At 51.9% G+C, this 22,978-nt stretch overlaps 1 protein-coding gene across 2 annotated transcripts; it reads right to left on the bottom strand.

Annotated features, from left to right (window-relative positions):
• Positions 1–5,470: 5,470 nt before the first annotated feature.
• Positions 5,471–22,257, bottom strand: PLEKHO1 (pleckstrin homology domain containing O1). 2 transcript variants are annotated; one of them, XM_006263139.4, is made up of 6 exons: positions 21,684–22,257; positions 20,674–20,820; positions 10,636–10,776; positions 7,762–7,866; positions 6,926–7,027; positions 5,471–6,429 (listed from the first exon to the last, which is right to left on the bottom strand). In XM_006263139.4, exons 1-6 carry the CDS (start codon positions 21,711–21,713, stop codon positions 5,668–5,670), a joined length of 1,287 nt encoding a protein of 428 aa, XP_006263201.1. In that variant the 5' UTR covers positions 21,714–22,257; the 3' UTR covers positions 5,471–5,667. The 2 variants fall into 2 exon arrangements, with proteins under 2 accessions (XP_006263201.1, XP_059574274.1); XM_059718291.1 differs by lacking the exons at positions 20,674–20,820; positions 21,684–22,257 and adding an exon at positions 13,589–20,615.
• Positions 22,258–22,978: the final 721 nt, after the last annotated feature.

Below are 22,978 nucleotides of genomic sequence, written 5' to 3'. Positions count from 1 at the left end.
GTTCTTCATTGCAAGGGAGAGAGCCCGTCTCTTCTCAGCAGGCTGAAGGGGAGCGGGGGCTGTCCAGGTGCTGCCCAACCTCTGCAGCACTGGGGGGTGGTGTGGGCCTTGCTCACATGGCAGTTCAGTGCATAAGACGTGCCAGGCCCCAAGACACCTTGAGACAGGCAGAGGAGCAGAGACTACTGGGTAGATGGATCCAGCTCCAGCCTCGTTCTTTAATTCATAAAAACACTTATGCACAGGCTTGGGTTCCCCTATCTGTTCGGCAGGACATCCAAGTGCACAGGGGCTCTGCTGAGCAGGGGTACAAGCTGCAATGGGCTCCCTATAGACTGCAGGGGCCAAAGCCCCTTCTCAAAACAGCCTGGGGGAGACTTGGAGGCTGCCAGTCCCTGAGGGTGGATGCTGCCCCCTCTGCAGCCCAGTGCCGCTTGGGAAAACCTTTGTGACATGGCGCTCCTCTTCTCTGCATGGCTCTGCTTTGAATCCTGCGGTAGCAGTCCAATGGCACCAACATACACGCACACATGCATATGCGCATACACGCATGCCCACACGCACGCACACACACACACACACACACACAGAGTCAGGCTGCAGCAAGCACTGTGGGGATCTCGTTACACAGGACTGATTTTTGTTTTTCAGCCTACACGCTCTGTTTCAGGCAAGAAGCTCCATCCCGCCCAGCTCAGACGGCCTTTCCTCCCTTGAGAGTCAACTGAACTGCAGCCGCGGTTGCTACATTGCTGTGCTCATCACCGCCCCGGCCATCTGCTCTCCCTGAGCTGGAGGCTGGATCAAGTGCAGGCCTTCTCAGGGTCACCAGCTTCTCCAATCCACCCCGGGCTCAGGTCTGGCTTTCCCAGGGCTGTGCAACTTGATTTGCCCATGCTCAGTGCCCTGGCCTTGCTAATTTTCACCTGCTGAGCCATTGAGTATATTGTAGGTGTCACTCACTGGCAGAATCACTACTGGTAAGTAAAACACCCGAGCCAGGGTAGCATCAAAGCTGACAGTTTCCGTGTGGGGGCACTGAGATGAAAAGAGCCAGCCGCAGTAGCTTTAAGTAAGAAATAAAAGCGACTGGCTTCTAGGCTTATTCTCCCCCTCTTCCCAGGGGTAGAAGAAGCCCCCCTTCATTTGTCCTTAGCTGCTTGCTTTCAGCCAGGATGATAATTTGCAGGTGATTAGCCCCGGATAACTGGCTACCAGGGCCCAAGGTAATTTGGGAGAAGGGTCTTTAGCACAAATGCACAAAGCCGTGGAAGCATTTGGGAGGTGGGAGCTGCATCCGTGTCTCAAACGCTGGCTCAGAGCCTGGAGTTTGTCTGCAAGTTCCCAGCTGGACCTGTTAAATCCTCACTTCAAAGCACCTGAGCCTGATACACCTCATTTACAACATCAGAGGCAGGTGTGAAACACTCACTGCATTTGATACCCACAGGTATGAACCAGGCGGGGGGCCTGACTCCCAGCCTCCGTCTTGCTCTGAGTTGGGACAGTCAAATACCCTCCCATGATCCTGGGGCAGTTCAAACAGGGAGCGAAGGGTTCCCTCCCCTGGGTGACTGTTGGAGGTTGCAAGCCATGAAAGCCACACTTCAGTAGCCCCTAAATCCTACATCTGCCCCCAGCATCAACGCCACCGCAGGGGCAGACGTGGACTTTGATTTTAAGAGCGTGCGATACTTTGTAAAAGAGAAGCAAATCTCCAGAGCCCCACACTGGCTTGATCAGAGTCCAGATCCAACAGCCCTTGGCCAGGACAGTGGCAATAGCGTTCCCGCAATGGCTCCCCAAACAGAAACCCGAAAGCCAATGCCACAGGCCTGCAGCAGCGAGCAATGCCTACTTCCAATACTGGTGTCACAAAGCCCCTTCCCAAGGAGGCCAGTTGCCTCCCTCTAACTTCACAGACAGGAAAACTGAGGCACAGAGCAGGGAAGTGGCAGCGCTGGGATGGAGCGCTCTCCTCGCTACGATCGACCACCTCCCACCAGCTGCCGGTGGACTGAAAGGCATCAGCCACGGAGCCTCTGTGCAATTCTGCCTGGATTTTTTTCTCAAAACCAGTTAAAATGCTTTGAAAGAACCGACGAATCAACAACGTAGACAACATGGGCCCAGTCTGCTGGTCTGGACCCTTATTTAGCCACTTATCCCAGCACAAAGCGAATATAAAAGGCAACCCATGCAGATCAGACCATGAGTTACAGCCACTCTGCATGGATGTGGGAGAAACCAGAGAACCAGATGTTGCCTCCTCTTCTTCCCTGCCCGTCCCCCTGGCTCCACAGGCATTCCCTTTACCCAGAAGCTCCCCCCAGGCCTCCAGCTTCCCCATCTGCATCTCACTCAGGAAGCCGTGCTCAAGACAAGAAAGCAACAGCAGCCTGCATTTGACTGGCATGTTTTCCTCCACATGTGCCACTCTCTTGTAACTGGCTTCTGTCTGTAACACCGTGAGCCGGATTGACAAAGGGGAGGAATTTGGCCAGATTTGCAATAAATAAGAAATGTAAAATAAATGATGACATCTGTTTTGCAGCCCATCTGTGTGTTCTGGGTTTGTACAGCACCTGGCACAAATCAGGACCCAGTCTGTGAAACACAATGGCCCCGGCCACCCATTCAAATTCAAGCTGGATACAAACCAGCTATAAACTTGTTACACATTGTCAAGCACTAACTGTTGGCTCTTTTTATAGCTGCATGGACGTGTTTATGGTGTGGTAATTACTTTGCACATGTGGGCTGGTTTAAATTTATTGTGCAGTTAACCCATTCATTGCATGATAATAACTTTGCAGGTGTGGCCAGTCTAAAAGTTACTGCACAGTTAACCAATGAATTGTGCAATATATGTAACATGTGGCAGAGGCCAAAGAGTGAGAGAGAAGCAGGAACTGTAGCTAGTTTTGTCCTGAATTAGAGGGAAAACAATGAATTCCATAACTGCTGAGGAAGCAACATTTTGGGGGGCAAAGAAGAGGGTTTTGGTCACAGGAAATGTTTCACTTTGATTCTGGACATGTTTAACGAATGGTGGACGTGGTTTTGAACCTGGAAGAGGTTTTGAAATGAAGTGTCCTGCCCTGAGAACATCGATGAACTTTCACTGAAATCGATGACTTCCCATAGGGAGTTGCAGGTGCAATGGGACGGCTTTTTCCGATGGAAAATCGCTCCGTCGGGAATTTTCCAATCTGCCCTACAACTAATCAAAACTCAGCAAGGGGCAGCCTCCCAGACACCTCTGAGTAGTGGAGAGCACAGGGCCAGCTTTGGGGTGTCACTTTGTGCCCCAGCCTGCAGGACAGTCCTACCTGTACACGGGATGCTAAGCCCGATGCCCTCCAGACTCATTGACCAGGGAGTGGGGAGGAGGAGGACGAGGGAGGACGTAGGTGGAGAAGAGAAGAGGAAGAAATAGCATCCTTTCTGAAGCCCTAACGAGTTAGATGGGGAAATGATGGCTTTGCCGAGAAATTCTGGGGAAATTCTGTCCTTGACCATCTCTCTTAATCAACCAGCTTTTGTCATTCCCTTGGCTGGCTGCTTAGGAGAGATAGGGAAGAGGAAGGTTTTACTGGCTCCCAGCATCCATCTGCAGGTGTGCTTCATTAAACCACACGTCCTGGCCATCTTAGTGCTCTTATATGCCTACATTTCAATATTATTCCAGAGCTTTGCATCTGAACACCAGCCCTGACACACAGTCTGCTAATCCAGTGTAATTGGGACTTCCAGCTTTTCAGGCGAGCTTCTAGATTCAGAAAATCAGTGCTATTTTTAATGCTAAGTGTTATATCTGGGAACTACATGAATGTTTCTTTCTTGTTTGCTGCTTAATCAAAGGAAGGGCACAGCAGAATGGTTTGCGTGCCATATATTATTTTTTAAGGGTTGAGTTTGATTCTGCCCACGGAGTAAAACGGATCCTGTGGGCACTCAAAACTGGACAGGAAAGAAAAGAAATCAAGAAAAGTCGAATCTCTGCCTTAACACTAGACATTGCAGTAGGAGAAGAGTGACGGTGAGTCAGAGGTATCACTGCACACTTAACAGATAGTCTTTGAAAAGAACTACGTCAGAGACGTGAGACATCTAAAAGGGGCAATGTCGGCTTGCAAGTTTGGCTCTGTATTTAAGCTTTGTAAACCATCAGCTTGTAAAGAATACTCCAGCCTTGCTGTTGAAGTCCAGTGGATGGGAACTTAGAAAAAAAATCAGATAAACCTTTCCAGGCAATGTTTGTAGCCCAAACATCTCAATCTTAGAGAGCAAAGGAACCCTACGAAGGGAAACCGAGCAGACCTGGAAGTGAAAATAACACCTCTCCTTTCACCTGAGCTGCACAAAGTAAAGAAATCAAGCCTCTAATGATCCAGCTCTGCTCTTCATACTCCATGTGTTATTTGCAACATAGGTACGGACTTCTGGTTCCTTAAAAAATATGAAACAAAGCCAAATGGATGTAACACCGGCAGTGTCTTTCCAACCCCCGCAGGGAGAAATCGTAGTGTATTCCCCCTCTTGTCCTGCCACTTAAATGCCCGAAAGCTGAGCCACCCAATTAGCAAAGTGCTAGACACCAGTGAGGAAAGATACCCGAGCTCTAAATTGAGATCAGCTTGTGTTTCAGCAGGTCTCATCCTGATCTGACACCAGTACCAGTCAAGAAATGTCATCAACTGGTGGGAACGAGTGAAACAGAGCAAGGACCGGCCTCTCTTCCATGCCAGCTTCTAGCTTTCTCTTGCCCCTTGTGCCAAAACCCCAGTTTCCCATTTCACCCTGCCTTGAGCAAAGAAACATGGAACCCAAAAGAACCACATAGCATGGCTGCCTGGTGGATAACGAGGATCAGATGCAGGAAGGAAGACATTATCACAGCTAAATCTCATTGCACTGGGTGAAGGGATATCCTGAAAGCATGAGTGGACAGACAGACACAGCTAGGGGTACCACAGATTGCATACCGGTCCCCTCCGGGTGGAGGGCTGCATATGTACCACGCTAACAGCTGCTGCCTGCCAGCGAGTTTTGGGGGAGTTGGATCAGTGCAGGACCTGAGCTAGTGAAAATCCCAGTGAATTGCAATCCAGTGATGGAGACCCAGGAGGCTCCTGTGGCGACCTTCAAGTAGGGATCTCCTAGGTCGGACAATTGACTCCCCACTAAGCTTGGATGCATCTTGAAGCATCTTTGAAACAGGGCTGTCAAGTGCTGGCTGGGAAAGAGAAGCCCAAGCCGCCGACGCTCTTAGTTGGAGAGCCAAAGCACAGGCCGCAGCCACGGGTTGACAACAGCAAAGCCGGGGCTTTTATACGAAGCGAGAGCGGCTGTCCCACGGATGTACAAGCACGCTGGGGTCTCTCGGGGGCTTTCCGCCCTCCAAGGGGCATGGAACCAGCACAGCAGGAATGGGACTTGGAGCGGGAAAGGAGGCTTTAAAAAAAAGGAGGAATCCAAGTGGTTTATTGGAACACATGGTCGTCTTGTCTGGGGACGGGGCACGGAGAGGGGAACACGAGGGTTGGGATGGGGCCAAGCTGGGTGAGAACAGGCACCTTGTACTGCTTCGAACACTGGAAATAATAAAAAAAATCCCCCTCTCTGCCCCCCTCCCATGCCCCCCGGACCCCCCGCTGCTTGCCTTCACATCATGCTCTTCCTGTACTGAGACTGTGAGCCCTGCTTGGGCTTAGAGTCCGAGAGTGGCAGGTCGAGCTGTTTGTACAGGTCCCTCAGCTCCTTGATCTCCTGCAGCACCTTCTTGGCTTGGCTCCAGGCTGAGGAGGCCTCGCCCAGCAACCTCTCCGTCTCCTGCAGGATCTTCTCTGAGTCCGACCTGGAGGAGGACGATGAGGAGGTGCCAGAGGGGGTGGTGCTGGTGGCGAGATCCCTTGTCTTCCGTTTCCCTTCCCCGTAGCCCTTCACCTCTGTCAGCAGTTCCTGAGTTTTTTCCAGTTTCAGTGCAACCAGTTCCTGTATCCGGGCCAGCTGCTCCGGCTCTGCCGAGGCAAACTGTGCCTCGATCCCCCTCCTCAGCACCGCCCGGTGCGCGGAGGAATCCCGGCGGGACAGGATCTCCTCCAAGGAGGCACATTTGTTCTTTTCCGAGTGAGAGAGCTTCTTGGGGACCTGCGGCGTGTACACGGGCCCCTTGTCAATGGCGTCACGCTGCCCCGCTTTGTCCCAAGAGATCACCTCCCGCCGTGGGAGGCTCCCCGACCGGCCCTTCTCTGAGGGCTTGACATTCTCTGAGTCGGACCGGCGCCGCCCGGCTGCCAGGTGGGCCACGGACTTGTCCAGGTCCACGCGGAAGCTCTCGGCGCAGGTCCCATGGTCCTCAGGAGAGGTGTCCTCCTCCTGGATGAGGTCCAGAGTGAGCATGCCATCAGACGTTGAGGTAGATGCCTGCAGGACACAGGGAGAATGGAGGGGGCCGCGGTTTCACAGACCCGAGGGCGGCAAGGCTAGTATTTCATTGCCAGGGCAAAGAGAAATCTTCAATCCCCTGGCCATATCTAACACCTCCATCACCTGGGTCAAGGACCAGGAAATGAGGAGGAAGGGGGATCCAGGGGCGGAGATTCAAGACATCTGAGTTCAGCTCCCAGCTCAGACACAGACTCCAAGGACAAAGTCCCTAGCCTGGCCCTCAGCTCCCCAGCTGCAGGGTGCAGGAGCTTGGAGGAGCTCCATTTTGTATTATCCAAGCCAGGAAAGAGCTGCCCGATGGTGACAAGCGGGGCCCTGTGCTCCTCAGACAACATTCCCGCCCGAGTGGGGCGTCAGCCCCGAGGTCAGACATGGTCTCATCCTCCATCTATGCACAGAATTAATCACTGACGATGGCAGCTGACAGGAGAGGTAGTTCATGCACCGCGTTCCTGGGACTCAGCCTACGTACCACAGCCATCAAGTGTCCCCGGGTTGGGGGGCGTCGCGAGTGCTGAATCTTCACTCTGTCGCGAGTCGGGTGGGCGAGGTAGCTGTCCTCCTCGACAGTGACCTGCAAGGAACATGACAAAGGCTGACTGATGGCCCAGAGATACAGCCCACATGGCCTCCATACCCCCACACTTGGAGCTGGGTGGATAATTCAGGGCATATTGTTTATTCAGCTGGGTTTCCCTGCCTGCCTGTGGTCTGCCTGCCTGGAGCCATCGATAAAACTCCAAGGGAGCCAATATTTGGAACAATGGACTGATCTGTTCATGGAGGAACACCCAGCCCGCAGGACACTTGCACTGCAAACTGCAAAGTCACAGGGTGGGTGGACAAGTGGTGTTCCCTGCAGTGGTGACCAGTCCAGCAAATGCTGTGAAAACGGCTTTGTTTTGTGAAATACTCACAGAAGGAAAACTTGTGAGCTCACCCAATGCCAAGGGGCAGGGACTTCCGAAAAGTCCTTGCTTTGGGCTCGAATAGAGATTGCAGGGAAGAGAAATACCACTGGTGGTAACTCAGACAAACCTTCCAAGGCTGCGCGAGCTGCATTGACTCCTGTTGGAGATGCAATGGCAGGTGGGGCCCAGAGCCAGAGGGGCACAGGAATCTACCTGTTTGTCACAGGGTTTTGCTCTGCTCCCATGGCCATGACAGCAGGATTCTCCCATGACAGCAAACAGCACATGGGCAGTCCCCCGTGGGGTGGAATAAGAGGGGAAGGAGGATGGGCTGAAGATCACTTCCGATCAAGGCTGAGACAACAGAGACAGGCCCCAGCCCACGGGCCCTGCTCACCTCATCCAAGATGCGGTTTTTGGCTCGGGTGATTGCAGAGTTGAGGGCGTTGATCCAGGACTCCTTCTCCTCTGGGCTGACTGCAAGGAAGATCAGGCTTGGTGCCTAAGAGATAGGGGAATGCATGTCAGGGCTCCGGACTGCTCTCACACAAACCCTGTTGCCCTGGCCTTGCCCAAAGACAAGCCCCAGTGCATTTGCAGTCCACCCACCCGCTGACCAGGCCCACCATCAGTGCACAGCTACATACAGCACATCATTCACACCAGCAGGCAGCTCCTCTCTGGCCATCTCTGGGGTCTGGGCATCTCTGCAGTTGTGATATGTGTACAGATTGTCCAGAAAGCCCAGCTTCTATTCACCTAACCAAGTACCTGGATTTTCCACGGCAATCAATGGATACTGAGCACTTTGGAACCTGTAATTCTGGTCTGAGAATATCTGACCTTGAGGTCTATCAAGTGGAGGATCGTGCCCAGAGCCTGTAGCGGGACAGTCCTGGTTTTGGTCGAACATTTAGAGACCATGTAAGGACGCAGTTGCTTTTCTCCCCATCTGCCATTTCGAAAGTTTCTGTACCTTCCACCACTTCCAACAAGGTTGGAGGCCATAGCCTTCACCTTCCGCTACTTCTGAGGTGCTCAGGAAAATGTCCCCCAATATACAGCAAGACACCACAGTGAGAAGGAAAAGCCATTGAGGGCAGAATATGCTGAAGTGAGGAATATAAATCCAGCTCGCAGCTGGGCCACAGGAGCTCTGCTCATGGGTACTCAGCCTTCGTTTCAAGCAGAGCTGGCTGGGCATCAAAAATCCCGATATTACAAATTTCAACCCAACTGGAACATCAAATGGAAATTTCAGAATTTCCTGAGAAGATAAAAAATGAGTTTGGACCAACTGATATGATTGTTTGTAATTCAGCCTTCTTTCAGTGTTGTAGTATAAAATAAAAATGTATTTCCAAACTAAAAGGTGGTGCCGGAAGAAAACATTGGGAGGCCCCAAGCCAGAAACGCTGAAATGGAAGGTTTTGACACAAGCAAAAGGCAGCAGTTTGATATTTTTGTTTCCAGAAGGAAATTCATCAAAATCAGCACATTCCCGTCCAAAGTCTGGGTTCTGGTAAAACACCTCTTTCCGCTTGGGAGAACTCTGTCGTAGAATCAGAGAAAATGAAGGTTGGGAGGGACCTCAGGAGGTCACCTCTAGTCCAACCCCTGCTCAAAGCAGGACCAGCCCCAACTACATCATCCCAGCCAAGGCCTTGTCGAGCTAGGTCTTAAACACCTCCCAGGATGGAGAGTCCAGCGCCTCTCTGGGTGACCTGTTCCAGTGCTTCACCACCCTCCTAGTGAGAAAGTTTTTCCTAATATGCAGTTTAAACCTCCCTTGCTGCAACTTGAGCCCATTGCTCCTTGTCTGTCATCTGCACCCAATGAGAATAGTCCAGCTCCATCCTCTTTGGAGCCACCCTGCAGGGAGTTGAAGGCTGTTACTAAATCCCCTCTCAGTCATCTCTTCTCCAGGCTAAATACGCCCAGTTCCTGCAGTCTTTCTCCACAAGTCATGTCCTCCAGCCCCCAAACCATTTTTAATGCCCTCCGCTGGACTTTCTCCAACTTGTCCACAGCCTTTCTGCAGTGGGGGCCCAAAACTGGACACAGGACTCCAGGTGTGGCCTCATCAGTGCTGAATGGAGGGGAATAATCACTGCCTTCAATCTGCTGGCAGTGCTCCTACCAATGCAGCCCAGGATGCCGTTAGCCTTCTTGGTAACAAGGGCACACTGCTAGATTATATTGAGCTTATTGTCCACTGTAACCCCCAGGTTTTGCCTGGGGGTTACAGTGGGCAATAAGCACTGGATTATCTCTCTCTTTTAGCAAGAGACAAGCACTCAATGAAGAGAACAAGGGAAGGCAAAGTCTGGAGAAATGTGCATGTGTGACCACTATAGAAAAGCTGGTCAGAAAATCATCATCAAAGCAATTTTGCCATCAGAAAAGGTTTTTTTACTGAAATTGCTTTTTTTTCTTTTTTAAATAAAGTTGCACCAATGTCTGTCAATAACATTTCAGCCGGAGAAAAAAAATTTAAAAAGCTGTTTAGAAAATGTGGAATGGTTCCAAACAATTCATGTCTAGGGAAAAAATATTTTAAAATAAAAGGGTCATCGTCTAAACAACACCTTTCTAATTGATCAAACCCAGTCTTTTGATTGCCTCAATGCTAATTTTTTTTTTTTAAGTAATTTTGTTTGGTGAAAAATGACAATCTTTTTTTCCAGATTGGGAGAAAATAATGGGAATCACAGCTAAAATTTGTTGCGGTGTTGAGAGACTCAGGACCACATTCTGCCCCCTCCAGAAGCCAATGAGTCCTGAGTGATCAGCATCAGTGAAGGACCATACCCACGTGCTGTTGTTCTGAAATAGCTTTAATGATGCCAGTAGCACTGTTTTCTGGCAGAGGTTCTGATCTGTGTTGATATCACTCCAAAAAATATGCTGCCTTTTTAGTGGACCAGGGGCTAAATTACTGGCCTGTTTAATTAGTTCTCTCGAGGCCTGATTTCAACACCATGCAAGTCAATGGCAAAAATCCTCCTGATCTGTGTATTCTCCTATGCCTTATCACTCAATAGCTGTTGCCTGCGATGGACAGAGCTTCACAGATCTCAAGGCCAGAGGGGATCACAGCGGATCATGCGTCTCATCACGCAGGTGGTAGAACCTGCCCCACAAACTGCTGTGTCCAGCATGTGCAGGCCGTGGTCAGTGGAGGCCGTAGCTGTGTGCTGTCGCTGCCACATGTAAAGGCAACAACTTGTCAAGGCGCAAGAGCAACTGAGTGCCCCTGAGAGGGGATTACCGTGTTCCCAGGCTGCTTGGAGTGTGCAAGCGTGAACTTGCTGTGGTTCTTCTTGCTTCTGCTTTTCGACTTCCTGAGCTCTTCACATTTCTCGTAATCGCTCAGGTCAAACACTTCTTGGCCATTCTTCTCATCTTTCACCTGCGAAGTCAATGCAAATCGTGCATGTTAGTAGCATGCCAGGGCAGACACGAGTCTCCCGCTTGGGATGGGCTGGAGGGGAACCAGATCCACTGCATTTATAGCAGGTGCAGCTGTAATTATTCCTATGGGCTGTACAGTGAGAAAGGCATTCAGCTGTTGGTGCTGGAGTGTACCCTGATGCCCGAGTCCTGTGTATCGTCTACAGCTGACTATTAGAGTTTTTTGGGGGGGAGCTTTCCAGAAGGGCAATTTGGGGTGTGGGACAAGAGGACTGGGATGGCTGGAGACTAGCTTGAAAATCAAAACACCATGATTCAAGTCCCTGCTCTATTACAGACTGACCCTGTGACCCTGGGAAAGTTCCTCTGAGGGTAACAGCCCTGTGGTTAAAGCTATTGGAGATCATAAAAGCGTATGCTCTGCCAATAGGAGCCATGTAAGTTCCTTCAGCAGATGCTACTGTATATTGATAGGCCTCCAAAATGAGCTCACCAAACAATTCCTTGGCAGGCTCAGTTCTTCTGGCTTCAAATCAGACATGTGCATAGGTGCAGGCTCTGGGGGTAGATGCAGGCTCTTTCCCCAGGAGCCCACTTGGGCTGGGTGGGTAAGCATGGGTGCAAGTTCTATAGATAGAAATGCAGGGTCTATTTGCAAAGAGACACCAAGGTAAAAAGTGGCATCTCTGCCTTGCTCCTCTCAACCCCTGCCCTCCCCAAGGCAAAGGCTCCCCAGAAACAGTGGTGCACTGCACCAGGTAGCAGCAGCAGCTGGGAGAAGGGAAAAGATAGATCGATCAATAGATAGATAGATAGCCCTGTTTTGCAAAACATGATGCGATCTCCAGTTGGCTGCGGGCAGCACCAAACCCTCTGCTCAATCTGCCAAAGCAAAATGCCGGCTTTTGCCATCCTGGGGAGTGTTCTTCCAGATCTGTGCCAACAGGAGGGAGTGAAGCCCTGGCCCTGTGGGCAGCTGGCGATGCCGGAGGAGGTGGCACCTGTCTCTGGATTAGCAGAAGCAATTGCATTCACACCCGGTGCCTTCCGGGAGGCGGCATGACCAACATTTGGAGGAGAATGATTAGCACTGGCTATTTTTAACCCATGGGAGCTGTTACAGTATGTGCTGACAGCCAGTTTGGGAGGGCCAAGCCAGGCCCAGATTCATGACCCAATTGCCAAACCCTGCAGCCTCTGCACCCTAGTCTCATCTGCCCTGAAGGGATTAGTAGGCAAAATTCGTTGAAGCCCAACACTGCAGAGCAGGGGGTGAACAGTCTGAAACACAGGCTATTATTATATCAGGGCTGGGCTGGCGCAGCCCCTGCTACAACATACACCAGCTAGATTCAAACGATGCCCTGCGAGGGCTTGATTCCACTGAAACCAAGAGCCTGTTGTGACAATCTGTTGCCATCTCCAGAGCCCCTGCCTTGCAGCACCTCTGCATTTTGGGGTCTCCCCTGTCCTGGAGTTCACTACCACCTGCATCTATAACTGGGGCAGGATGCTGGGAAGAGGATCTGACCATGAGCAGACAGCAAGGGCCAAATCCTGGCATGCTCTGACTTCAGTCTGTGCCATTACAGGCTCCTGTGAAAGTCCCGGCTGCCTGACTTCAACTGACAGGCACCTAACTCCCTTGGGTCTCTTCAGAAATGCCAGTTCCAGTCAATGGGAGATGTGTCAGCGGATGTAGGACGTCTGTCATGTGAGTCTATTCCAGAAACAAAGCAAAGAGTCTCCTAGAAACAGCATCACTTTCTATCTACCCAGACAAATGCACACAGAGGTAGGTACTGAGGCATGAGCACACGCATATGTCCCCACCAGTACTTCCATCTGGGCATGGGGGGGCTTCAGCTTATTTCCCATGTCTTCCAACCCTCCGGGAATTCCAGCGGGCTCCGGCCCCATTTATTTGTGACTGGAAAGTCTGATCTGCATTGGGCCATGTGTCTGCATCTCCCTCCCCTCCCCAGCTGTGACACTACAGCCAACACAGAACTCATCATTCCAGATGTTTGCCCATTTAGGCCATAGACCTGTCATTGGTTCTTTGCACACATACACACCTCATGCCATCACGGTGGAGTTTACCACTTGTCATGGGATGCAAAGCTCACTTTACCCATCTCCTCTCAAAGAGGGGTTGTTTCTCACTAGGTTCAGCAGAACCACGATGCATCACTAGGCCCACACCAGAGCCCCTCAGAGCAGTCACAGATCCCAAACAAGCGCGCCCTGGTTGTTACAACGGCTCAAGTGGCCTCTGAGCACCCTTCAAACCACTCCAATCCAGACACTGAGAAGGCCACTCTTGAGCTATAATGCATGATGATATACAACAGCAGCCAGTACTGGGGAGTACAGAGATGTTGGCTGTAACAGGCTGCAGCAGCATTAAATTGAGGTATGAAGCCAAGAACTGCTCAAGTCCAGCTGTGAATACAGATGAATGAGAGGGGAACATCTGCAAGGGATTTAGGATCCTTCACTGGGACTTGGGTGTCTATATGCTATTGAGTATCGTAGGCTTGGCTATGCCTTCTGGTTGTGCTCCATGTAAGATAGCTACTGAGTCGGGCCATCCCCATTCCCTGAGTTTCAGCTCCTTTCCTGGGCACAGCGCTGACATGACAACCTACCCCTGGAGGTCTTGAAGGCAACAGCCCCTGGCCCCACTTTGGCCTGGTCCCTGGATCCTGAGAGCTTCCACTTCCCAGCCCTGCCAAGTTCAGGTGAACAGGGCCATACTGCACGCAGCTGATGTGCTTTCGTGGATTGGGAGGGGGCTGAGGATTTACCTTGACTCCTTTCCAGATATCCTGGTAGAGCATCCCTAGGTGCTGAGGGATGCAGGAAGGAGGCAGATGCCAAGGTGCGAGGGGACTGGGGGAAGACAGCGCGATCCCTCTGTCCTCTCCAGCGGCTGGTTGGTAAAAGAGCAGTCAAGAGCCAGATAATAGTATTGACCTTCACTTATGCTGGGCTGATCTAAGGCAGCCGCCCAGGGCTCAAGGCTGTTGTGGCTTCTGAGCTGTCAATCCCAAGCACTCAAGAGCCTTGGGCATGTTTTCTTAGTTACAGGCTCAGATGATTCCCAAAATGGCCAGTGATTTCCAGGACTTGAGACCCTGAATACCCCTTGCTGTGAAACACTGGCCTCTCCCCTTGGATTCCTGGCATCAGAACAGGAAACTACTTGAGACTCCAACAATCCTGGCCTCGGTGCATTAGGAACAAACGAAGCAGCAGGTAACCCCACAAGGACTGGTCATTGGTGCTATTTGAATCTGTTTTCTCTTCACTAACCTAATAGTGGGTACCCATAAACCTCCCTTAGCCATCTGTCTGTATTGAAAAGCTGTGGCCCAAATTCTTGTGGGCGACATCTTTCATTGGACCAACTGTATGGTTGGGATAGGCAAGCTTTTGGGTGTCACGGTCCTGTTCGTCAGGTCGGGTATATTTAACACTGAGCCTGGCAGCCTGGGACCCAGGAGCATGACAAGCAGTCATTCACCATTCAGTCACCATCTCCTGCTTTTGCCCAGATTTGTTATGGAAAATCTTTGCTTGCTTGACGGTTTGGGTGAAGCGAGTTTGCTGAGTCCCAAGAGCGTCATGGCTGGCAACAACCCAGCACATCGCAGGAATCCTTCCAGGTAGAGCCGCCACATGAGCATGAAGACTAAACACTCTCTCCCCCTGGACTGGGGTCTTCAAGGCTTCCTGATGGCATCTAGAGGTCCAAAATCCACCATGCATCACACGCCAGGCTGGAATCGTAACCCAGAAAGACCCTGGCTTATTGAATCCTGTCCCCATGTCTTGTGCACGCAGAGCACTCTGGATCATTTCCCTGCCCCTGAAAGGGGTTGCTGGGGAGGAAGAGGGAGGCATCCCAGGCCCTCCCTTCTCCCGTCATTAGGATTCTCCTTCCAATCTCCAGCCTCAGTTTACCACAGACTGTTTGCACCACAGGCTATTGCCTCTCTCCTCCTCCTGCCCCAGGGTAGAGGCACACAGTAGTCCTCTCCTTTCTCTCTCCTGCTGCTTTCCCTTTCTCCAAGGCAGCTGGCACTGTGGGAAAGGGGATTTGGGGCTGGATGGGCCACAGTGCTTTGCTGAAAGAGCAATCCCTATGCACGTGTCTGCGTGACTCTACCTTCTTATGCCCTGCCTTGGCCGCTCTTCGCCTGCTCCCACCCTGCCCCGGATAGTCCTCTAGGTTGCACGCTCCTTGTCAGCAAAGGTTGTCTCCAAGAGCAAGCTTGGCGCAGCAGGGCTTTTGCAAAGCCCAGTGTCAGCAGAAGCAGCCGCAGAGAGTGTGTGGGGAAAGATTTAGTCTCTTAGATCCACCTGGCCACGGTAGGGCTTCCTGCAGCAAGTGCTGAAGATGTGCCAGGGACCCGGTGGGCAGGGTGGGCTGGGACCAGGAAGGCAAAGGGCCAGCTGGGAAGGGCACTGAAGAGCCTTCCTGTTGTGTGTAATGAGCTGGAAGGTCTCAGAGCCCAGTGGGTGGGTCACAAAAATGTCCCCACCAACGGCAGGGGACCGAGGGCTGACAGGACCATGGAGACGGGGCTCCGGCTGGCTCTGAGGTGCGGTAGCCCAGCAGCCCAGGAAGCTTGCTCTGCTGTTGTCTTCAGGAGAATGGGACTTTACTCCAGCCTGGCTCCCTGAAGTAATCACTTGGGGAGGGAGTCCTCCATGAATAGAGCATCTGCTGAGTCCAGGGAAGGAGAGGGCAATGCTGCCGTCTCTCACAGGAACAGCGATTTCCAGCCACAATCCAACCGCTGAGCATCCAGCGACTGCAGAGGGAGTCAAATGCCCACAAGGCTCCTACCTGTGTCCGGAGGTATCTAAATACCTTCCTGGCCTGTCCCTAGCCACAGCCCTTGGAGCTTTTGCTTTAACACCAGATAGAAGAGAAAGGGAAACTGAGGCACAACGAGCCTCCCTACACCAACACACATGTAATATGCACCAACACCACTCCTGGCTACAGCTGCAAACACAAACATGAAAGCCCTCACTGCACCAACAGCATTGCCCTACACAAATACACACGTGGGTGACCACAAGCTCGAGTCTGCAATGTGCTAGAAGCATCACCCTGTACACACGCACCTCCAAAAACACACGCATGAGCCTCGCAGCACATGCACACAAGCCACCTATGCACAAACCACTCAGAACATGCAACTCCCCACCCCACAAATCAGCGAGCTGCAACAAACCCAGCCGCACGAACAGGCCACTTTTCAAGTGCTCTTGTGCTAATTGAGTCGACACGTTTGGTAGCAAACAAGCGGAGGCTTAAGGAAGTCCAGCAAAGCGTTTCCTCATTAACATCTCTTCCTCGCAGGGCCCCTGCATGTTCTCTGGCCGGCTCTGGGCTTCCTGACAGGAAGTGGCAGAAGCCCAGCTGTGTGCACGCTAGGCGGACCGCTATTCCCAAGTGGAGCCCGATAACAAAGCGGTGCTAGAAACGAGAGAACAATTACCAGAAATTTGCAGAGGGAGGGAGGGAGCTGGGCAAAGCCAGAGGGAAGGAATGCAAAATGGAAAGGAAACCGGTGCCCTTCTGCTCGCCAGAAGTCAGTTCGCACCAGACCATCCTGCCTCTCTGGGAACTTTCTGGCTGCCGACCAAATCCAAAACAAGGAAGGTTTGGCATAGTCCTGGGCACTTCTCGGCAGTGGGGGCTAATGATGTGCATGTGCAGTTGCTGCAATTGGATATACAATGTCTCCAGTTCTGGTGCATGCATGAAAGAGCAAACGGCTACGGTGGAGCAGGTGGAAGCGTCTTGCAGAGTCAGAAGGACGATGTGGAGACGACCTGCACCAAGGCTGGGTGCTTCTCAGGCAGCCGTGTTTCATGGCCAGACCTAACAAGTTGCATCAGAAGCCAGGTTCCCAGAGAGTCTGGCGGCACGTCAATGCCGGGCACTGGACAGTTTGGAAGATCTGGTTTTGACCCCACCCCTGTCTCCACAGGACCTTCCTGCTCACTTCTCCTTTAGGGTCCCGCAAGCAACTTACTTCCCTCTTCAGTCACATCTTCCCCTACCTCAGCAGTGGCCAGCCTTTTTGGCAAGTACCATAAACTAGCTCCACACCCTCCCCGAGGGCCACTCCGATCCCTTCATTTCCCCAAACTGCTGCTTTGCTTTCTGCTTCTTCCCCAGTCTGCTTCATGCCACACAGAGGCAGTCGTGCCACCTGTGGCATGCGTGCTGCAGTTTGGCTGCCCCTGCCCTACATGATGCTGGTAGCAACAATGATTTCAGAGTAGGGGCAGACCCTCGGCCTGGCCAGCAGAGAGTCCCTATCACCACTGCCCAGCACCATACAGATACCCCTCTGTTTTTTCTACTGGAGCATGAGAGGCTGCATCCCACTCTGCTTGGCAAATCCAGATTGATTCACCCATCGGCAGGAGAGGCCAGCATCTGTTTCCAGGACGGGCAACTTGCAGAGAGTGGAAAGCAGAGTGGATGCCAACTGCTTGGGGAGAATGGGAAAGAAGCACTGGGTCTGGGCCTGCTGATGGGCAGAGCACTGGAGAAAAGAGGCTGAGGGAAATAAAGACCCAGCCATGCAGAGATCAAGGGGGAAGGATTTACCACTTTTCCAACATACCAGCACCACCTACGTGTGTGTGGCACGTATGTACTACCTACACACACACCTCCTGCATGCATGCACTCACCACCTTGATGCCCTGCATTCACATGTGCCTCCCATCACACATGAAACATGCAGCACAGATATATGTTGTGTAGACATCCATGCTCACGCTACACATATGCCCACACCAAGCAAACGTATGTCACAGATCAGAGGATCAGAGGAAAGTGGGGCTGGAAGGGACCTCATAAGGTCACATCTAGTCCAGCCCCCTGTTCAAGGCAAGATCAGCCCCGATTGAACCATCCCAGCCACATGTCTATCCAACCTGCTCTTCAGTGTCTCCAGGGATGGAGACTCCACAGCTTTTCTAAGCAGCCTGATTCAATGCTTGACCACCCTCAGAGCCAGAAAGTTCCTCCTCATTTCCATCCTCAATTTCCTCTGCTGCAGCTTGAGGCCACTGTTCCCAGTTCTGTCCCCTGCGGCCACAGAGAAAAGCCCATCTCCATCCTCTTTATAAATCACCATTTAGGTATTTGAAGACTATGATCCCATCCCTTCTCTTCTCCACTCAATCAACCTAGCTCTTTCCTCATCAGTCTCATCTCCAAGGCCCCTAATCATTTTTGTCACTCTGCACCGAACTCTCTCCAATCTGTCCACAGCTTTCTTGAAGTGTGGGGCCCAAAAATGGGCCCAATGCTCCAGATGAGGCCACCCCAGTGCTGTACTGAGCAGGTGCACTCCCCCCCAGAACACACGGGTTGTTCATTCACATGCAAGCCAGTGTCACGAGGCAGTGCACAGCGCCACCACACACATGTTCTTTCTATGTAGTGATTCACAGAGGAACATCCCCTTCTTCCCCATGCAAGCACACCCGTTTGGGGAGGGGTTCACCCAGACAGTTGTTATCCCTTTAAACTCGCACACACTCATCCTTTGGTCTAAGGGAACATGAAGACTGCACAGTGTCCAGCCACATGCTCCAATGCACTCCTTTTTTCCTCCAGGTAGTGCCCCCTTACTCAAGTAGACACACACACGAGCTATTTATCCCTGCCAGGAGACCCACACCTGGTCACCCAAACAGGTACATGCAGCTTATTCAGAGATGGGTATTGCCATGGCTAGATCTTGAGGCCTCATGCAGAGCAGGTGGCTGGAGGGCTGGGGCAGGGGGGGCTTCAGCTTATTTCCCATGTCTTCACACTGTTGGTACTCCTCAAAGCACAGATACAGGGCCCGTGTCCTCAAGCCCTTGAGCTGTCTAGCAAAGAGCCCAGATGCTCAGGCTGGGCACAGGCCTTACTGCTGCCTGCAGACTCAGCAAGGCGATGTAACCCTGGGTAGGTGTAGGTCACTTGGGGAAGGAGCCTTATTCATCCCCAGCTAACCCTGACCCTGCACAATCCAGCAGCTTCCTCCCTGCCACCTCGCCGTGGCATGATGCTTTGCCCAGCCCCTGCCCAGAACGCACAGACAGATGCCGCCCCAAAATCAGCTGCAAACAGTGACGGCATTTAGCAGCACCAGGGAAGTTACTGCTTTCTGACATCTGCTCAGAGTGCCCCGCCAGCACTGCTGAACACCTGCCTGGGGGTTTCATCAGCATCACAGCCCCCATTCCCCCACAGCTGCACCGTTACCGTGGCTTAGCAGTACCACCTACTCCTCGCTGCTGCCTACCTGTGCTGTAGGGCTGGGACAGTCTGTGAGCCAGGATGTAGCAAACATCTCCTCTCTGATCTAGGCTTAGCTTCCTGGTCCAGGGAAGTTCTTCAGCACATGCTTAAGTTTCTCCCCATGTTAGTGGGGCTTAAGTGCCAGCAAAGCATGTGGTTGCTGGATTAAGCCCTCAGATGGGAGAGCAAGCCACCTGCCCAAGTCCCGTGTGGGCAGTGAATAATGTTTTCTACCCATCTCATGCAAGTATCTACCCACTGTCCAGCCTCACACACGCCAGGTTGCCACCTCCTGCGGGGCCAGGATCTCTTGTGTTGTCTCCAAACCTTTCTGCAGTATCTGATCTGTCTCCCTATTTATCACCAAATAGACTGATCTCCTAGGAGGCCCCTTTAGCTTCCAACAGCAGACCAGCCAACAGGGCTCTTCTCCAATGACCCTGGAGGGAGTGTGATCAAAGGGGAGGCCTCACCAGGCCCCTCCAGCTCACTCCTAGCCTGATGGGCTCAGAGCCATCCGCTCGGTCACAGCAGGTAATTCCATTAGTCTCTTCATCAAATTATCCTCCGCAAGCCGCATCGCATTGTTCCTCCTGTCTTTCACCTGGGCCACATTTCCATGAGTACAGACACCCCACCCCAGCCTTGTGACCCTCCCCTACAGAGCAGCCCTCAACTCACACCTCCAGGGCCCTGTGCTCCCCAGAGCAAGGGCTCTAGGTGCAAACCACACTGCTGGATCAAGCTCGGCAGCCCATTTTTTACCTACATCCAGGCCTCTGACTCTCTTCTCAACCCCTCTGCTTCTCACTTCAAACAGCCCCCAGGTCATTCTGGACCTGCTGCTCAAACTGATACCAAGACCAAGCTGGTTTAAAACCCAAGCCTTAGGACTTTACTGGTGCCCATGCTTAATGCAAGCACTGCATGTAACCCCAGCCTGCTTGGGGTGGAGATGGGGAGAGGTGGCATCAAACCAGGGATTAAATATTCCTGATGCCCCTTCTCCTGTCTGGTTTGGACCCCCTGCCCCTCAGGAAAGAAGGATCAGGGCTTGGAAGAAATCCCTCCACTTGCAAATCAATGTATCCTGGCCCCGCCGGTGGTTTCCATTCAGAGGATGATGTGGGAGCAGGCTGAAAACAAGGCCACTGTCGAACTCCATCAGCGAGGACAGACACCAAGATGCACACTGGCGCTGCGTGGGAAAGGAGGAAGATTTTAACCCTCGCTGGGCAAATCCATCCATTGATCAGTGCTGGGAAAAGGTCTCCTCCTCTCCAGGAGACTCCTGAAAACAGTTCTCGCTGTTCAAACTGACACACAAACCCAGGCCTGAACTGACAATGCTGAGCCAGATACGAAAGAGAGGCCCCTTATAGGAACCTGCCAGTTTGCACATAACCAGACAGTTCAGATACCCACTAATGGAGGCTCCTGCATTTGTAAAGGATATTGGAAAAACACTTGGGTTGCTCAACTTGCTTTAGAAATGCAAAAGAAGATGGGAGGGGGGACGAGGCGGGGGGGAGGGGGGGGAGCAAACAAAACCATTCCTACCTCTTTTTCTGAGATATAGAGCTGATCTCCCTTTAAAACCACATAACGGTTTTTCCAGATTTCTCTAAAAATGCCTTTCCCGCAAAATTTCCGCACCCAGCCGACTTTCTCTGGCTGCAAGGGCTGCTGGTTTCCATCCTGTGGCCCCTAGCAAAAAAAAAAAAGGGGAGGGGGTGGGAAGAGACAAATGCGTTATTAGAGGTTTTATGCCCCTATGCTTTGACCGTTCTGTCCCCAACTCTCCCCCACCCCTGAAGCGGAGACTTAGGTACTTTGCCAATTCTACTTTGCCAAAATTGCCCTGTGAAGACATGAAGGAATAACAATAATAATAATACCAAAGGAATGAGACACATTCACAAGGGGTGTCTCAATCTGGGCATTATATAAGAAAGGCTGCTCTGTTGCATTCAGCTGAGACAGCATGCGTTTGCTGTTGGGGGGAAGGCAATTCTCACTAATTGATTTTTTACTGCAGTGCAAAATGCATTTTTTGAGCCTTTGACAAAGAATTAAAGGCAAAAATATAAAGCCTGGATTTTTATTTATTTATTTTTTTTAGAGGTGATCCCTCTCTATAAAGTCCCCAGAGTGATCTATAGGCACGGCACACACACACACACACACACACACACACACACGCACGCACACGCATGCACACAGAAAGATTCTGCAGAGAGAAGCCGGAGAGAGAAACACAATGTCTTTTGTGTGTATTTCATTGCTTCCTTGCAGTCAAAAATGAAAACCGCATGACTCTACATCCCCTGCTCTACAAAACGGGACTGGGTTTCTTGGCAAAATTCAAGTCAAAGGAGGGGACACGGTGCAGCTGGACAGAAAGAAAGATGGGAGGGGGTTGATCCGTTTTCTTCTTTCAAAAGGTGGAGGAAAGACTCAAAAGGAACAATTGGAATGAAAGAAATGATCCCCCAGCAAAAAAAAAAAAGCCCCGGCACCCCCCTCATCCACTCCCCACCCGGCCCAAGGAAGAAGCCGTTTCAACTCACCCTTTTTGCAGAATTATTTTTTTTCATCATTCCTTAATGTAAGCAGCCTGGAGGGGGGGAGGGGTTTGGGGAGGGGGACCAGAGAGGGGCTCCTGATGGCAATGAAGCTGGATTTGATGTGCCTGCTCTGGGGGGGAAGTGTATGGGAGATACACTGGGTACCTCCTCTCTCGCGCTCTCTCTTCGCCCTTTGCAGATTACAGAAGCTCTCCAGTTACATTAAAGACCAGCCTGCTTCTGTAACACATCCCCACATACTTATCCATACACACAGCATCCCCCCCACCACCATCCCTCTGCGCTTTCATGGGCTTGCACTGAAGGGCTGGCCTGGGCTCCAGAGCTCCATCTATAGCCAAGCGAGTATGACGTCTCAGAGTCGAGAATAAAGGGCGAATCACAGTCCACGAGGGTTTTCTTCTTTGTTTCTGACTCATTACCGAGGGTGGGAAGGGAAGGAGTGGGGGGGGACAGGCCAGGCTGAGGGTCAGCAGCAAGGGGAAGCTGGAGGGAGGCCTGCAAATTGTCAGCTGTCTGCAAGCTGCGCCTCAGCACAGGTCACTGCAAGACTTCCTGGCTGCCAGAAGAGCGAGCGTGAAGGTTTTCACACCCAGGAGAACCGCAGCCGAGAAAGTGGCTGGAAGAGATGAAGCATAAACAAAGGAAGCGATTGCTTCCCGCCTGCTCGTGTTTGGCAGGCGTGGGAAGCGGGGGCTTCTTCCCGCTCTCATCTCGGGCCCACAGGGCCCAGCGTGCCAAACACGGAGAGGTGCCAATGGTAAACACCCCAAAAAGTTTGGGGCACCCATAGCTGATGTGCTGCTTATTGGTTGGCGACGGTGTGTCCATTGCAACTCGATGGGAGCACAGCACTGGTGGCATGGCATGGGTGCTGGGTGGCATGGCACGGGGGGCATGGCATGGGTGCTGTGGTACTCAGGTCATAGAGAGATTCATTAGCTCCATGGGTGAAGAGCCTTGCAGTGAAGGCATTCAATCTGAAGCTTGGCACACACCCACACTTTGCCACTGTCAGACTATATTTCAGCCCAGGTACATAGGAACGAACGCCAGGAGAATGCCGTGGATGTACCAGTGTGGCCGCGGACGTCCTCTTCGTGCATTAAAATCCTGAAAGCCAAAATAGCCACAGAAAGCTTGGAATATAAAGTCTTCGCTGGCCATTCAAGTATGGGAGAAATGGTCTTTTAGCCCTTCCATTTCTATGGGAACTTCCTCCCCCACCATATACACACACACGCACACTTCACAGGCTCTGCAGAGACCAGGAATAT

The sequence above is a fragment of the Alligator mississippiensis genome, chromosome 15 (genome assembly GCF_030867095.1).
Source record: "Alligator mississippiensis isolate rAllMis1 chromosome 15, rAllMis1, whole genome shotgun sequence".
NCBI classification, from domain to species: Eukaryota; Metazoa; Chordata; order Crocodylia; family Alligatoridae; genus Alligator; species Alligator mississippiensis.
This window is presented reverse-complemented; position numbering and strand designations above follow the sequence as displayed.

Coding starts and splice junctions, on each gene's coding strand:
- PLEKHO1 (XM_006263139.4), bottom strand. CDS start 21,713: ATGATGAAAAAAAATAATTCTGCAAAAAGG. Junction 20,821..21,683: donor AAAATAATTCTGCAAAAAGG/GTGAGTTGAAAC, acceptor TTTTTTTGCTAG/GGGCCACAGGATGGAAACCA. Junction 7,028..7,761: donor AAAACCGCATCTTGGATGAG/GTGAGCAGGGCC, acceptor TGTTCCTTGCAG/GTCACTGTCGAGGAGGACAG.